General features: G+C 35.5%; 1 protein-coding gene across 1 annotated transcript in view; it reads left to right on the top strand.

Moving 5' to 3' along the window:
- The window catches only part of LOC126758059 (uncharacterized), a 135,780-nt gene that overhangs the window by 21,308 nt on the left and 102,358 nt on the right, over positions 1–12,114 (top strand). The window contains exon 2 of the mRNA XM_050472057.1: positions 1,053–2,221. Within this exon, the coding sequence (XP_050328014.1) occupies positions 2,140–2,221 (82 nt within the window). The 5' untranslated portion in view covers positions 1,053–2,139. The remainder of the gene's footprint in view (positions 1–1,052; positions 2,222–12,114) is intronic.

Below are 12,114 nucleotides of genomic sequence, written 5' to 3'. Positions count from 1 at the left end.
TTAAGGGTTTTCGCCCTGCAATTAGTTGATATTTTCATCTTTGTATATTGAAGGCCTGAATCGTAGCGGAATTGTCCGCATCGACTTCAGACTTTACATATCCCTACAGGAAACAGTCTCACAGTGTGATATCAAATGATCTTGGTAGACAATCGACCGGATCAAAACGAGAAATTATCTGCTCACCGAAGTATTTTCTCAATAAATCCATTGATTGATGCGATGTGTGGGAAGTGGCGCCGTCTTGTTGAAGCCCAATGTGACTGAGATCACGAGCTTCAATCTCAGGCATCAAATAGTTGGTCATCGTGGCGCGATAATGATCGTCATTGGCCCGTTGCGTTCCCAACGATATAATTTTTGAAGAAATATGGACCAAACTGTTGTTTTTCTAGATGATGACAGTGCTTGAATCTCTTCAGATTGCTCTTCGTCATAAATGCGACAATTTTGCTTGTTTATATACCCATTGAACCGGAAGTGGGCCTCATCGCTGAACAAAATTTGGTTCGAAAACGTCTGATCTTTTTGAAACTTTTCAAGAGCCCTTAGAGCGAAGCGATGTTGCTTGGGAAGGTCGAACGGATTCAGTTCTTGCACATGCCGTATTTTGTATGCCTTCTCGTCAGAATATAAGATCAAGTCGTTCCATACGTCAGTCCGAGTTGTTCCGAATGGCGCCAAATGGACTCTGGCACTTTAATTTAACGACACTAAATAAAGGTGGTTTCAATAGTCGGAAAAAGGATTCGTCAAAAAGTTATGACTGATGAAAAATCTTGGCAAAATAAGACTTTAAAGGCAAGCTATATGACATTATATGAGAGAAAACGACATTGTAAGTATATAGGGGAAGCTATTTCAAAAGTTACTACTAGTAAATAGAATGAAAAATAAGAATGATTGGCAAAAATAAGTAATATAAGCTTAAGCAGGGGTCAATTATTACTCAGAAAATATATTTTACGTTTATTGTTGTAGTTTGCTCTAGTATTATACTTGAAAGAAATAACAATTGAAACTAATTTTTAAATTTTTCTCTTTAATTTCAGCTGCTTGTTTATGTATATTAATGCTAGAAGAAGAGAGTGTCTATCAAGCCAACATTGACCAGAAATAGATACATACATACATACGCATTTGTATGAATATTCGACGATATTTCTCCTGTGATATTTAATCAAAAAATTTTCTGTTTCCTACAGCAATTGATATTTAGCAAATACTTAAGCGAGTACAACAACAACAACGCTAATAAAAATACCGCACACGCGCTCACATTCATTTGTTGTTGTTGTTATAAAATAATTTCGTGAGTGTGATTCTGTGCGTGTTTTTTGCATTTTTGACATGTGCTTGGCGTGTTCGAAACGGTGATGTTGCCAAATAAACTGGTTGTAATCTACTGCCAACAAACGACGCAAGAACAACGTCCCAACGATAACAGTATCAACACCAGCAGCAACATCATCAACAGCAACTGCAACAGCAACAACAAAAACAGAATAAACAGCAATTGCATTAGCAACAGGAACAGCAGGACCAGTCACGACAACAACAACAATAATAACTGCGACATTGGCAATTGCCAACACCACAACGTGAACGACGGCAACAGCGCCGCTGCCGTCGACGACGACAACGACGACGACCACGACGAGGACTACGTCAATGACGGCCACGCCTCAATCAAGTATGAAAATTGTGTTGGTCAAGTGTGTCGTGTTAGTGGTTGCATTTTGAGTGTGTTAACGACGTTAGCAAGTCTGCAGCAACAAGCGAGCACGCATCCCGCTTGTGTTCCAGACCAGCAACAACAACAAAAACAACCGCAACGAGTTGCCCAACAACAGCAGCAAGAGTCACTGCAACAGCAAAGCCAAGAAAAGCAAAAACATAAACAAATACATGAACAGAAATATACACAACAACAACAACAACAACGTGTTTGTAGTAGAACACTTACGAAACCAGCAACAACAACCATAATAACGCACGCAAGTCGTACGTATCTATTGCCAGCAAATTTCCGTCATTTGCCATTCAAAGTGCGGCCAGTGAGGGCTATTGAACTGTATGCGAAGCAGCGCCAGAAGCAGAAGTATTGGAAACGGAAATTTGCAAACATAATTCGAAAATATGAATTTAATTATTGTCGCCATTGTGCTACTAATGGCCCACAAGGAATACATGGCAAGCCCAACACCATTAAAATTACCAGGTGAGTGGTCGCATCGAGCAAATACAAAGCGATATGTCCATACAAGCTTAACTAGAAACATATATAGTACATATGGTACATATGTATGTACATATGTACACACATTATCCCATACATTCACCACAAACCATACAAATCTGCCCACAACTATTAAGTCTTGTACACATAAATGTTTCTAAGACATATTTACACACATACGCCAATATATGTGTGTATACTTACCTATATGTGATATATGCGTAATGTACGTTACGTCTGGTTGAGATTACGTAGCTTATAATGAAAAATTCATGCGCAACTCTGACATCTATCTGCACATTAATGTATTTTTGATGCGGTGGGTGTCCTCTGCAATATACCCACATACCTAGATATGTACATATATACCCTGCTGCAATGGCAATCCAGCGTCATAAACGTCCACAATGAATTATTCACATATTTGTTGAGCGGCGTGTGTGGGCAGGAGTTTTAAAGTAGCGCAATTCAATGCTGCTTTGTAAACAATATTAGTCGAAGTTGTTGGTGGGGACCCTGCAAAAGGACGTTAAGTCGAGTATTGTGGCAAAGTAAAATATTACTGCTTCGTTTGCTTGCGACTTTTCCATACGCTGCTAAGTCAATATTAAGTAGATTTTCCGTTTGATGGAATTGAAATTTGCTGTTACAGGAAACATATTGTATTTTGCGTATAAGAGTCGTCTGCTAATGCCAATCGGCCTTTCGTTGTTACTCCAACAATGGTTGGCTTTTCCGTTAGCTGTTGGAAAACTCTCAAGTCAATGTTCGGATAATTGAATTACATTTCTTTCTTTAGATTTTACCTGTCTGGCATCTTTTGATTTTAACCCTTGTTAATTTTTCAAACGGAAAAAAGTTTTCAATTGTTTTCAAACTTCTTTGTTCGCACGCAGACTTTCTGGTGTTGAAGTCCCTTAATATTATTTTCATGCGTTATAATGAAACTTTTCCTAATCACAAGCTTGCTTTTTATTTTTCCATACAAACCCTTTTTAAAGATTCTAAATAGAACTTTATTTATTAATCTAACATCTAGAAGAAAACAATGAAGACCCTGTAAAATGCATACATAAATATACCCGGAAATTGTAAATAAAACGCAAAATATTTAATTGTTTATCAATATTTATTTTGTTGCCTTCAAAGTAATCCCACCAGATGTAAAACACTTATGCCAACGATATTTCCAGTCCTCGGAAGCACTTTTTGGGATGGCCTTTAGCACCTACAGGGAATTTTGTTTTATCTCTTCGATCAACTGAAAACGGGTTCCACGGAGCGGAATTTCAGTTTTGAAACAAGAAAAAACACGCGGAGACAAATCTGTTAAATAAGATGGTTGATCGATGGTATTCAGTGCGTTTTTGGCTTTAAATTTGGTCACAATTGTGGCTAGATGCGATGGTGAATTAGCATCGTGTAAAATCCATGCATTGTTCTTACACAATTCCGGCCGTTTTCGATGGATGCTCTCACGCAAACGCCTCAATACGGCCAAATAGATCTCCTTATTGGGCGTCTGTCCTTTTAGAACAAGTTCATAAAGCACCAAGTCTCAAATATAGAAAAAACAATGATCCTAAACTTGATTTTTTAGCGGCTTTGGCATGGTTTGATTGATGATTGTTGACTTGTTTGCATGTCAAACACATAAATCCATGTATCACCGGCAGTTATAATGCTCTTCATGAATGTGTGATCGGAATTCGTACGATCCAGCATGTCGAAAAAGACCTTTTACGGTACTCTTTTTGAAAAAAAGTTCAGCTTTATCGAGACGAGCCGAGCAAGAACGCGTTTCATACCCAAAATCCATCCATCAAAGTCATTTGAACGGACTCGCGAGAAATGTTGAGCTCTCTTGCCTACTCTCTAATACTTGGATGACGATTTTCAAGCACCATATCCTTCTTTAATCTATTCATTAGTTGAAGATGTCTGCATAAGATCATAAAATTACGGCTAACATATTTCGAAACAAAAAAATTAAATTTTACACTTTGGATGCTCTTTGTTTTCTGATTCACTAGGAAAGCTGGGCTTCCTCCTGCCTAACAGAGCAAAATTCACTTCGATTAGCCTAGAGCAGAGTTAGAACTTTTAAGCTGAGCTTAAAAGATTACAGATAACTTCTCATTTAAGGGGTTATAAACAGTTAGAAGGTCGAAAAAATAGAATTTTCCACAATTTTTTCTGAGAAAACTTTTAAATTTAATGATCCAAAAATTTGTATCTTTAAATTGTATTTTAAGACTTAGTATTAATAAAAATATATATTTGGAGCGAACTACAGCTGATTTCCTGAAGCTTCTCTCAAAAAAGACATATTGCGGCGACCACTTTATCTTTGATCTGGTTCCTCTAAAATTAAAAAAATCAAATTTAAAATGTTTATAAAAAAATATTTATCGGTGAGAAAAATTCTTTGATTAGTTACTAAAACTATATTTAAAAAGCTCGTCTTCAAATTTCGATTTTTTGAAAATTCTAGCTGTACATAACCCTTTAACTTTTGAGTTTGAAACCTAATGTGACCTTTCGAACTTTCAAATCTTGCCAATATCGATAGTCTACAGCTTTAAACATATAGTAAGATACTAATAAATGGATATTTTAAATATTTTAAAGTGTAGCTCTCAATAGTCAATATGGACGATCGGTTTATCTTTAAACGCATTGGAATGAATTTCGTCAATTTTTGATTTTTTTCGACCGAAGATCATTGTACGGAGAATATAAAAAAATCTTCATCATTAAGCTTCATCCACAGAGAAGTGCAATGCAACAGTGAAGCACCTTTTGTTCTGTATCATCGGAGTTCGTCTATAACACAAAATAACACAAAAAATATTTAATTTTTTTCTTCATAAGATTTAAAATGTGAGAAAATTATATTTTAGATTCCAACTATGAAACGAAGAAATACTGCAAATAAATTTAGCATAAACTTCTAATATTATCAAATGTTTCGAAAACAAAAATTTGTTGGTTTTTAAATTTTCGGAAAATGTGTAAAAAGCAGATAATTATGTAAAGGTGACGTAAATCAAATCTAAAATATTCGCTTAACGCAAAAGTTTAAAAAGAGGTAAAAAAAATTTGTATCTCGCTATTTTCTCAAAAAAAAATTCAAATATATTTGTATACTTTATACACCATGAACGCAATTAAGCTGTCGAAAAAGTGAGGTTAAGCTGTTGACATAATTCATGATTATACAAGTAATATTTTATCATAACGAATTTGAGTGGTAATATTTGAAATTCTCTATTATTACCACTTTCCATTGAATTTTTCATTACGGGAAAAAAGTTTTTTTGTAAATTGTTGCTTTATTGCGCAATTCATACATCTATCAATATATGCATGCATATCTCTGGTATTATGTTACGAGTATAATAGCATATATCGAGTTAAGTTGATTGTTGTACCTGTATTTTGGTTTCTAACAATACATTCGGGGTAAATACTTTAATTCTATTATACATTTATTTGAAGATTCAAATTTTTGGCGATTATTTAAGAATAACCACTTTTGAATTAAAAAAAATAAATTCATCTGTAGGCAAAATTTTTTTGAAAAAATGGGCATGGCCCCGGGCTCTAATAAGTTTAATGTATATATATCTCTTAAGCCACCCAAGCTACAACAACTGGATTCGAGTAGCGCAAATATTATAAGAACTCTTACCAACAGTGTGAAATCAATTACTAAACTCGCCAGATACATTCAATTTTACCTCCGAGATAGTATGAGGGGGCTTTATGAGGCCATTTTTTGGTGAAATCATATATCTCGGGAGCCGAAAGACCGCTTTCTACTAAATTTATTACGTAACATTCTTCTTCTATGTCACAGTGCGAAAATTGGCGAAATGGGACTACAACCACGCCTATTTCCCATATAACATAGTTTTAATTTCATTTGATTCCTTCACTTTCCAGTAAACAAATCAAGAAGCAATTAATATAGCGGGTTAAAACTTAGCACGAATAATGCCTTTAGAGTATGCCACCTTATGGCCAAAAAGTGTCGTAGTCCAACAAAAACTTTTTAAGCCCTAGGTACCGAATATGTGTACCCCATAACCCCAGTTGGCTTTTGATCAAAAAAATCGTTCAAAATATACATTTGAAATTTAGAAAGAATCTTTTTCTGACAGAGTATCTCTCTGTATCAAAAATGGTGGAATCGTGTAAATACTTCCCTTAGCCCCTATATACCTATTATAAAGCCTACCTATTATTTTCGACCTCACGGGTGACTTTGTACTGCTTATATCGGTCAATATGTGAGATATCCCAATGAAAATGAGCGAGCGTGTTTTACTCATAACAGTGCGGCATTTTGCTTAAAATATATAAAATTGGGTGAAAACTTGACCTTGCCCCCATATAACTAATATCAGGATTTTCGAACATCCGGCAGTCATTACTTCATAGTATGATTGGTTTTACACCTTTAAATATTTCTTTGGCTTTGATTCCGGCAAGTTGCAAGAGTATAAAATGTTCGGTTGGAACCAAAGTTAGCCCTGTCAGCTGCTTTTCATTTACTTTATCTTGAATTTATGATAATCTAAAGCTTCAGGTCTAGCGTATTGCTGCAGAAAATCGCAAAATTGATCTCATGATTTAATTTCGACTTAAGCTATTTTAACATACACATATACAAATAACACATTTTGAATTTTAATAAATATTTTTTAACAACATCATGGCTGTTTTGCAAACAAAGGCGCTCAAAATTTTGCCAATAAATAGGTACTGTTAAAATTATTTTATTTTAAGAAATTTATAAATATTCAAGTATAAATCACCAGGAGCAAAATATTGAATTTGTAAATCATTTTAGAGCAACACAAAGAATTCCTGATAAATAAATTAAATTAAAGCCTTCGACACGTGTATATGTCTAGTATGTACATATATCTATGTACTACATACAAGTATATAATATACATATATTTCCCAAAAGTACAGATAAGAAAATTGTTCATCAAAACTTTCAACTTTTCTGTTTTAAAAAGTATATATTGAATTTAGTGCAGCATTCAGGCAATATCTGTGTATGTATGTATATCTGCTAACAGATATAAGTATATAAGTACATACATATGTATATGCAATATATATAAATGCTCTTGCGCAATAATTGAAATAAGTTATTTACCGTTGAGATGCAAATGCAAAAGTGAAAATGTAATTGAAATGCGGAATGCGGAATGCAAGAAATCAATGAAAAACTGAGGAAGCAATGGTGTTGTAAATGAGAGAATAAACTTAATTGAATTGATTGAAATCATGGAAAATAAATTAATTTGATTTTATGATTAAATGGAGCTTTTATGCCTGACCACTTCATTTTAATTATTACTTACTGTCACCATTGATCCACTTACCCCATGAAGAGCCGAGGCGAGGCGAGGAGTAATTGCAGATAGGCGTAGTTAAAAATCAGTAGATCGGCAAAGACATGTTGGGAACGTTGCTGTTGTTGTCGTCCGAGGCTTGTTTGTTGACATTTGCGGTGCACATTCACAGCAGCTGTGGCACCTTTGACAGACGGGCTTGTGTGCCTCATGCAAATTAAGTTAATATAATTTCTAAAGTTGACTCAGCATGTGTAAATTGGGCTCACATACACGCACACATACGTACAGAGAAAACTACGGATAAATACCGTACGCCAAACACGTGTCCATAACGCCCCAGCAAATGAACCCATGCACCACACATATTATACGTATGCATACAGACATCAGTGCACAGTCATGAAGGCACACATATATTGTGGTCTGTCATTCTACAAACACGCACACATATATATATATACAAAACACACACAGGCACTCACACATGACTTAATTTTTAAATCCTTAATGCCGGCAAGTGGGTGTCTTTGGTGGAAAGAATCACGGGTTAGTTGAGGTCGTTCGAGTGCGGCAGCCGATGATCGGCTGCGGAGGATTAACCGAACACCAGCCAATTTAAAATGTCAATTAATTAGCAGATTGCCAACAGATGCATACAAGTGGAAAATTGATTACTGCTACATAACGGCACAAATCATCTCTTTCTCTCGAAATCATCTGATGTCATGTGCACTGAGACGATTTGATTTCGGTCTTTTCCACCCCACCGATTGGCAAGTGCAAAGCCAGCGTAAAGCAGCAGCGGCGGCAACAAGCTTCACTGCGGTGTCAGGGACAAAGCCAACCGCGCCTGGGCTTGCCTTGTTGCCTCGTGGCCACACCATGCCAATGCATCGATTCGGTACGGTTTAATTGGTCTCACTGCGAGCTGACTACAGTTATGTGCATGTGCGACAGACAGACTTGAATGTCGAAAATATAAGTATAATAATAATAAATTATATTGTTATCATTAGCAATGTGTCTCTATATTTTTTTTACTTTTTTCCAAATTTAAGGTGTTACCCAGCTCTGCCCTAGCTTTGGGTATGTAGTCAGGCGGATGAATAATGGTGTAGAAATTCGTATGTGAGTAGTGTGAGGTTAGGGTTATGAAAAAAATTGTTTGTCGAAAACTTCAATAACTCATTCGAGTTTTTGTGTGGCCTTGAAATTCGCAAGACGCGTCTTTTTAATATATACTATCTATATAACTGTTTAAAACGAATAAAATGCAAATTATTATTTTGAATGTCATGGACGAGGTTGGCAATAATTTATTTTTGTTATGATACACAAATTCACTAAAATGATTGTAACGGCATTTAATGACAATTATGAATGTCACACAACTATTTCGAATAGGAATTTAAAATCTGTGTATAGATACTGAAATATACCGTAAAAACGCCGTATACGTACATTGTGAGGAAAAAGTACCCAGAAATTGTAAAACACAAAATATTTAATGACAACGATTTTTCGAGTCCTCGAATGATATGATTTTTTTGCTATAAATTAAATGCTACACAAAAACTGCGGATTTAATAAGAAATATAAAATTTTGCAAACAAGTGGCAACTCCCAATAAAGACTTACTAAGCAGTTTGCTCATTTGTCGGAATCAATACCGGACCACTGTATTTCTTACATACAAACTGATTATATAAAATCAGCTGCTAGTATGGAAAAATTAGAAAATGTCTTCACGAAATTCGGCATATATTAAGGCCGAAGAAGATCTGCGATTAAGTTCTTCGGATTGTATAACATTGGTTTAGAAAATTTTAGTTATTTTTTTCGGTGCCGCACTATGTAGGATGGGTCTATTGGTCGAAGACAAGTTAAGAAAGTGGATAGTGTGTTTGGATTTGGTTGTAACGCATTTTTTTTATTCAAACAAAAATACGAGTAACAACAACTTACATGACCTTTGGTTCGGTTGGTCCATTGATATAGCAAATGCTATTTGTCAGGGTTCACGAACATAAACAAAAATCGTCATAAAATTCGTGAGACAAAAACTGTGTTGAGTAGTGTAATTATAGGATATTCTTCTTCCTCTTAATTGGCGTAGACACCGCTTACGCGATTATAGTCGAGTTAACAACAGCGCGCCAGTCGCTTCTTCTTTTCGCTACGTGGCGCCAATTGGATACTCCAAGCGTAGCCAGGTCCTTCTCCACCTGGTCCTTCCAACGGAGTGGAGGTCTTCCTCTTCCTCTGCTTCCCCCGGCGGGTACAGCGTCGAATACTTTCAGAGCTGGAGTGTTTTCGTTCATTCGGACAACATGACCTAGCCATTATAGGATATTGCTGACCTTGAAACTTACCGAAAAAAATAGTTAAAGATGGTCATAAAAGATTTGTTTTCCATATATCTTAACCTCAATTTGACTTGAGGTTGTTTTCGCGCGAAATGTAAATTGAAAGTCTTGCCATTTCTTGCTCACAGTAGTAGGTAGTGACTATAGGAAATTTGGTTGTGAAGGAAATAATAGCAAAAATACGAAGAAGCAAAAGTCTATAAAAAACCTTTTCGTTGCAAATCTGTTAATCAAACCTTCGCCGAAATTTGTGACCCTGTCAAGCAGAAAAAAGCTTTCTCAAAAAATTGCTAGCTGAATCCAAATATGGAAAATGATATAAACATTAACAAAAAAAGCTCCCTTGACTTAATAAGGTTCAGAATTCCATGTTTGTTGCCCAGACACAATTTTAGGTCTATCCTAGTCTCGTAGACTTAACTTGAGGATTTTAGAGATTGCGCTAAGAATCTAAAATTGGATCAGTGGCGCTCCCAAAACAATTAAGATCTTAAAAAAAAATCAGTTTAACTGTAGTAAGTTGTACTTGTTAGTTAACAGTGTTGCATTTTCTTCGATCAATATTCAAAAATTGTTATCGTCACTAGAATTACACACAAAACCGAAAGTATAGATATTAGTCAAATTATTGAGATAAAGCTCCACAAAGTAAATAAGCAAAGAATAGAGCAATTAATCTCGCAATAGAAAGGTTTGTAGATAGAAAAAAACTAAGCCCCTGAAAAGTCCGAGTATAAGTCCACCTAGAAGTGGAAATTCCAAACAGCTTGCACCAACAGCTGCATGGCGTGTACAACAATTTCGTTGCTAACTCAACTAATTTAAGCCAATTTAAATTTGCTATTTGCTAAGAAATCGATTGCTGCATTGAACAGCAGAAAGGCCAAATGCAAGTACAACAAAAGCCGCCAACAATGCCAACAAAGTTGATGGCTCAGCAAGTGCAAGGCGACTCACTACATTTGCCTACAAACACACTTATATATATACAAATAACCTGCATTTATATGTATTGAATAGTGATGTGAGTGTGTGTGTGTGCATGACACTTTAGACATTCCACCTTTCACATTGTCATGCACAAATATGTGCGAACTCAGAGTATATTTACACATCATTCAAGTAGTCATTGAGTCTATTTTCAGTGCTTATTGATTATGGAAAACTGTGAAAGGTTATTTAAATAGTTAAGTTTCCTCAACACTTGTTAGACGCTTGTGAATGGAAAGCTCAAGCGTTGCATTGAAAAAATCGTGTGAAAGTTTTATTAAAACGGAAACGAAGGCTTATACATACATACATATAATACATAATTATGTGTATTTGTAAGTAAATTTGCTCTCGTACGAGGTCAAGTATGCAAAGTTTTTATTCTTGAACCGAATTGTGCTAGAAAGGCGAATGCAAATAATTTGGGGTTGCGAATATTTAAAAGAGAGTATCACTACTCCAAAGCAGGGTCTATAAAATTCCGTAACTAAGCACTAAAGAAAGATATAAAACTGTAATTTTGAACAGGGGGTTGCAATAGTCAGAGGCAATTATGTGCTAAAAATAAAAAAAATGGGTGTGGCTCCGCACTCTAAAAGGTTTAATGTACATATTTCATTAACCACTTAAGCTACAATAACAAAATTCACTTAAGGCAAATCCTTTAAGAACCCTTACCGACTCCGTAAAAATGGACGAAATCAGTTCGTAACGGTTATATTAAAATCTAGTAAAAGCGCGATAAATCAATAAATGCGTCAGAGACAAAACTTGACGACGGGCGTGGCACCGCCCACATTTAAGTGAAAACTCATATCTCAGGACCTATTGGAACGATTTGAATCAAATGCGGTAAATAACCTTATTCTGACATTAGTAGATATGTATGTCGCAGTGCAAAAATGGGAAAACTACCACCTCTACTACATACTTATAGAACACTATTTGAAAATTGATATTTTGGGATAAAACTTTGCACAAGTAATGCCTTTAAAATGTTCGACGAACAAAAATTATCCAAATCGGGCCAAAACTGTTAAATCACCCAGGTACCAAATATATGGACCCCAGTTGTTATTGCGAACTTTTTATCCAAAATTTTGATCTACCTGTGAGATATATTATAGAAACTCAGAGAGAA

This window comes from Bactrocera neohumeralis, chromosome 2, assembly GCF_024586455.1.
Source record: "Bactrocera neohumeralis isolate Rockhampton chromosome 2, APGP_CSIRO_Bneo_wtdbg2-racon-allhic-juicebox.fasta_v2, whole genome shotgun sequence".
In the NCBI taxonomy this organism is placed as follows: Eukaryota; Metazoa; Arthropoda; class Insecta; order Diptera; family Tephritidae; genus Bactrocera; species Bactrocera neohumeralis.
This window is presented reverse-complemented; position numbering and strand designations above follow the sequence as displayed.